General features: G+C 36.2%; 1 protein-coding gene across 2 annotated transcripts in view; it reads right to left on the bottom strand.

Moving 5' to 3' along the window:
- Positions 1-617: 617 nt before the first annotated feature.
- TRPC6 (transient receptor potential cation channel subfamily C member 6) overlaps positions 618-6,000 on the bottom strand; it is a 94,169-nt gene continuing 88,786 nt past the window's right edge. For both annotated transcript variants that reach the window (XM_048934361.1, XM_048934362.1), the window contains 3 exons: positions 5,191-5,274; positions 3,910-3,985; positions 618-3,602 (listed from right to left, as the gene is read on the bottom strand). In XM_048934361.1, coding sequence (XP_048790318.1) covers positions 3,454-3,602; positions 3,910-3,985; positions 5,191-5,274 — 309 coding nt within the window. In that variant the 3' untranslated portion in view covers positions 618-3,453. The remainder of the gene's footprint in view (positions 3,603-3,909; positions 3,986-5,190; positions 5,275-6,000) is intronic.

Raw genomic sequence — 6,000 nt, 5'->3', positions numbered from 1 at the left:
CAATTTAAGCCCTCCTATATTTTTAGCGTAATGTTCATATAAGCAAAGAGAAGAATGTCTAAGAGATGATGAGTTCTACTTATTGCATCTCATAATTCTAATTTAAGACATATTAATGGGAAAAAATGTCAAAAGCCAGTACTTTTTCACACTGGGTCTGTTTTGGATGTGAATGCTGCTGCAGGAGCTGTGAATTTAAAGGAATTAAAAGGAACACAAGTAGGTAGCAAGACTACTTTGTTATCCTAATAATTCACCCCCAAAAATCTGGAAACACTTCCTCACTGAAGTTATGTCAATCCTTTGTCATTAGAAACCTGAAGTACAACCATGTAGGATGAAGACTGCCTGTTACTTAATGCAGGGTCCTTCAGAAATGTCCAGCATCAGTCACAATTAGCCAGAGCAGGCTAATTTCACATTGGATCTAATCAAATAGGACAAGATCTTTGAAGCTTCCAAGAAAATGTAGTAGTTATAGTAGTTGCAGCAGTAGTAGTTGTAGTAGCACTGCTAGCAATTTGAAGTATTTGCATGAGGCAGTGATGGACCAACGTGATCATACAATGCGACACAAAGGTATTTTGAGTCTGGTATGTTTAATTTTTGATCAGAAATAGATATTTGGTATTGTGCTCATTTTAAATACTACAATGTTTGTCACACTACATTTGGCATTAGACTTCTTCAAATATATTTAACAAATTGTTCCATGAGTAATAACTACATATAAAATATATTCATTGAATTAAAAAAATCCATATGTTTTTTTTTCATGAAATACAATATATACATTACGATCCTATAGTTTTAAGATAAGTCAAAATTTGGGCTTAACAAATTCACAGTGTCCATTTTGTCTCTGTAAGAAAAATCTTCCCTTTAAAAGTGCCAGGATTACACATTTCCTTAAGTGCCACTTCCTCACACTGCATTTATAGAGACTGAAGGTTTTACCATCATCCAGAACTGGGCTGCAAATCCAAATTGTGCATTGCAATGAGCCCAAATACTTAGTGAAAGCAAATTTTGACTGTGATTGCAGGTCAGAGTTCTGGTCAACAGATTTCTTAAAAGAGGAAAATCTTTGTGCGGTGGGGTCTCTAATGTGGTCATTAACTGCAGCTGTAGAATGTGCTCACTGCTTCAGAAAACCAGGCCACAGATATTCATATGGGGTGGGAACTCAAAATCAGTGGCCAATCCTGACTCAAGGAGATGGACAGAAGCCTTCTAGAAGCCAAAAGACTGTGAAGATAGATAGCTTCATGCTGACTTCCAACCACAGACCATTCCTACTGCCTTCATTTCTGTAAAGTGGCTGACACGGAAACCAGAGCATCTCTGCTGATGTACAACCAGCATGGTCATCTCAGAGTCTGCAGCATTCCCTATGGAGTACTGCAGGAAATACAGCAGGTTATGAGGTAATGCTTTTTAATTATCAAAGGCAAGTTATTAAATTGACTATTTTGTAGCTCATAGTTTTCCAGTCACACACAGCGTTTGTAATACAGCCTGTTCAATGAGATTTTGAAAATCTCGTTTCCTTTCTCCACCCTCAGAAGAAGAGACCTTAAAAATTTCTAAACCCTGAGTTCACTTTGTCTGAGTCCCACATGCTCCAATAGTGGCTAACCTCACGGGCTGAGCATAAGGCTAAGTTCCCCCAACTCATGGTTAATAATGCTGGGAGGACCAACCTGCACCACTCCGACCACACTCCACCTCCACAGGAGGCAGGGCAGAACCCTTCAGTATCTGTAAGTGGTTGCAAAACCAGTTTTCATTCAGTCTTTTTTTCCCCTGAAAATACACAGTTATTTGCCAGTGTTTTTCAAGAAAGGACTCTCAGTAAATTCAGCTGGAAACTAATCTGCAACATTAAAAACAACATTTTTATACCTCCAGTCTAAAAGAGAGACGTGGAAACAATCCGATATATTCCACAATAAATAAGTTTCACAAAGCTACTTTAAAAGCAATTACTGTCAAGCCATTCCTAGCCTTGTTTCCTAAGCATAAGTTTTTATAGGTGTGTTATGCATCTTGAAGTTTGTGTTAAAATATTTCCCAGCCCTTTTGATTTCTTTAAACAAGCTTTAAGAGAAACATAATAAGTGCTAATAACAATCCCAGAACTGCTGATTGTTACAAGAGAGAAACCCTATTGACTGTATTAACTGAGGGGAAAATGAGATGGCATTTAGCCCACATCCACTTAGAGAAACAGAAAACAGCCAACTATTCTGCATGTAGGTATTAGCTGGCAAGTCACAGAACTGACTACCAGACCAGCTTACACTACCTCTCCTCCAGCCAGAGACAGGGGAGTACCACAATGGGCAAGGTGGAAGCATTGGTGGATACTGATGATGGCATGCAAGACTTTTCATTGATGAAGTCCTAGGAAACACAGCACAAACAAACAAACAAACAAACAAACAGAAAAGGACAAGGGATGAAAACTTGCAAACATGAGATTTGATGCCTTTGGAACAGCATGTTTTCTTTTGCTGTGGATACATCTGAACAAAATTCAACAATTTAAACAAGTTTAACTGTGAGGAATTGTGGTCCCCAGTGCATAACATTCCCTGAATTCAAAGGGTTCACACCTAATATTTTGCTATTTCCCAACTTAAATAACTCTTATTCAAATTTCCTTGCAGTTCGTGAGTTTTACATCAAGACATAAAAGCAGAACTTGGGAATTTTGGAACAAACTAGAAGTTTAAGGATTAATTTTTTTGGATTAAAGGAATTTCCTTCAGGCCTCAGCAACAGCTCTTCAATAAGCTTGGTGAAAAATATTTCCATCTTAATGCACCAACTCCCATTGGAACCTAGGCATCTTTCAGGACACCTCAGCAGTGACAGAGGTAAGTAGAGAAGACCTCTGAATACTCTGCTACCTACCTCTTTCAATGAGGTGCTCAAATAAATTACTTCAATATCCTGGACATATTTAAGAAAGGCAATTACCTTTTTTTATTTTTTTTTCCCTTTTTCTGCTAATTGGGAATGCTTGAAAAATTAAATAGATTTTGATATAAATATGTAAAAGACTAGAATGTTCCTCTTCTGCTTCATTAAAACAAACGCATGACTGTTTATTAAATGAAATTTGGAAAAACAACCAGTTAATGTAGGAAAAGTCTGGATTTATGTTTTTAATCTGTCATGTTTGGGCTTATTAAAATTCTACTCACATTTTAAAAAAGGTAAATTGAATATTAAAATGCTCTAAAACTATCTCTTCAACAGGTAATGAATAAATAAATATCAAGTCGTTTACCATGGCCACAGAGGATTTGCCAATGTGGTTTCTGCAGTAAAGAACTGGAATGATGTAATTTCTGAATCCATAATAGAAATGTGAGCTAGACTTGACAAAAACATAAATATGGCTTTGAGTGTATTAATGTTCTGTTGCATTTCATAAATGTTTGGTTATCTCTTGCTTTCTTCTTTAGAGTTGATTGACAGTTTTTCCCCAAGTTTCCTTATAAGTTCTGCCAAATCTTCTGAATTTTGAGATTTTTCCTCAAGCAGTTCATACCGGAGACTTGAAATGTCCTGTTTAATCTCCTTCAGTTCACCTGTAACAGACATTAGAAGGTCATACTATTAAGAAAAGGACAGAATAACACATCCATACACCTCTCAGTCATCATGGCTTTTCTCTGGATTTCTTCAATGAACCAGAAGTGCGTGGGTATTCTGTAGGCCATTGATGAATGTTGGGTTATGGATAGCAACACAAAAAAGTAGTTCAAGAAATAAACAAATCCAAAGGCAAGAGCGTGAGAGTTCAGATCAGTTCACAAAACCTTAATGATCCTTCACATGGAAGTTTGTTTTGATTCTCTGATTAGAAGTAAACATGTAATTCATCAGCATACTCACCTTCATTGACTTCATCACTTTCCTTATCTATCTGAGCTTTCAGTACGTATCTTTTAATCAGACGCTTCATTATTTTCTGCAAAGAAGAAAATTTTAAAAAAATTTTACTTTTTACTTGCTTTCAGGTTGGACGTTAGGAAATACTACTTGTCTGAGCGGGTGGTCAGGCAGTGGAATGGGCTGCCCAGGGAGGTGGTGGAGTCACCGACTCCGGAGATGTTCAAGGAACGTCTGGATTTTGTGTGAGGGACATGGTGCAGTGAGAACTATTGGTGATGGGCGGATGGTTGGACTGGGTGATCTTGTAGGTCTTTCCAACCTTGGTGATTCTGTAATTCTGTGATTCTGCTTATCACTACAAAATTTCAACATCTGTGCTATTAAAAATATGCTATCTTTTCTCTCAATTTTTTTGGAACAGTCTTTTATATAGATGCTGCACAATAACAGCAGTGGTGCAGCAAAGAAAGCAATTTGTTTTTGCCTTATAGTTAGAAAAGTATCAGTGTTCACTACTTTCAGCATCCTTTTGTTGAAGAAACAATCTTGGTTTCTTTGCACTGCACCACTGCTGTTACTATACAGCATCTATACAAGACTGTTTGAAAAACTCTCACCTTGTCATGACCGGAATCATTATAATGCAGTGATAGATAGTAAGATTATGAGGAGACAAAAAATAAAGAAACTAATGAAAGCACAAAGGCTGAAAGATATTTCCTGTGTTTGAGGTATAAGAATATAGAAACACAACACAATAAGCTAAGCTGCTTCAGCCAACAGATCAGGAGTTTCTTGCATTTCTTTTACAATAAGAGAATCATAGAATGGCCTAGGTTGAAAAGGACCACAATGATCATCTAGTTTCAATCCCCTTCTGTGTGAAAAACTTCCTCCTAATATCTAACATAAACCTCCCCTGTCTTAGTTTAAAACCATTCCAATTCCCATTCTCTATTGCGTTCTTGGTTTTCTTAGTTTGTACTGTGCAGTGGAGGGAGTTGAAAACTCAACCTGTGTCTAAAAATAAAGATATTTTCAAACACTGTAAAATATTGCACAATAAGGGCAGACAACAAAGACAAAACAAAACAAAACAAACAAACAAACAAAACCTTTACATTTTACTGTATCTAAATTATTGCATTTATTTCTGACCTGCACAAAGTCTATGGACTTATTTCGTACTCATGTTGCTTGGCATAAATTCAGACTGTCTTCATGATGTCAGTCTGATTTGCACAACTTCTTGACTGGGTACAAAAATAAAGTGCTTTTTACCTGATATTGTCTTGGAGGATTGTTTAAACTGTTTAAGTGGATTTCATCAGAGCTTCTTATACTTGATTGCTTTCTTTGACCGAGCTGAAATGGAAACATTACTTATAAGACAAGATAAATATGAGTACAGTACTAAGTTACATTACCGCGCACAGATATTGTATGATAAAATATTAACTGCAGAGCCCAGTTCTGGGAGTATGAAACTACTGTGGTAGTCTTCATACCTGTGCAGAACTCCATCAGAGGGGCTAAAACAAGCCCTACGAGAATGTGCTGTAGGATAGCTTTCTTTGGATTATGTGTGTTTCAAATTAGCAAAAACAATTGTACAATATATATAGAGAGATATAGTGAATAATAATTATTTATATCTAGCATACTAAGTTGAATTCAGATGAAACTGAATTAAAGATGTATAAAAAGCCAATGTTGCAATTTCTTGCTTGAATAAAGATACCTTAAATGCTTTAAATATATATTGGAAAACATAAGTTTATCTAATATGTTGTAACTTAAATGATGTGATTTATAACAAAAATGTTGGCTACTGTGTGCACATCACTGTATAATCACTGTTTTTCAGAGTTTGAAAACTAATACATATTCTTCTGAGCATCACCTTTATTATTAGAATAAAAGAGAAAAAAACACCTTCTTGCTTCTTCAGCTCCTGGTTTCCTAATGAACAATTTCTGGAAATAATGTAATAGAATAAAATGAAGCATTTGCTTCCCCTGCAAAAAGCACATTTGTGTGCTTCACACACTATGCATTGATTGTACTCTGCTGACTGACCACTTGGTGGCA

This window comes from Lagopus muta, chromosome 1, assembly GCF_023343835.1.
Source record: "Lagopus muta isolate bLagMut1 chromosome 1, bLagMut1 primary, whole genome shotgun sequence".
Classification (NCBI taxonomy): Eukaryota; Metazoa; Chordata; class Aves; order Galliformes; family Phasianidae; genus Lagopus; species Lagopus muta.
Note: the sequence above shows the minus strand (reverse complement) of the source record. Positions and strands in the feature narration are given on the sequence as shown.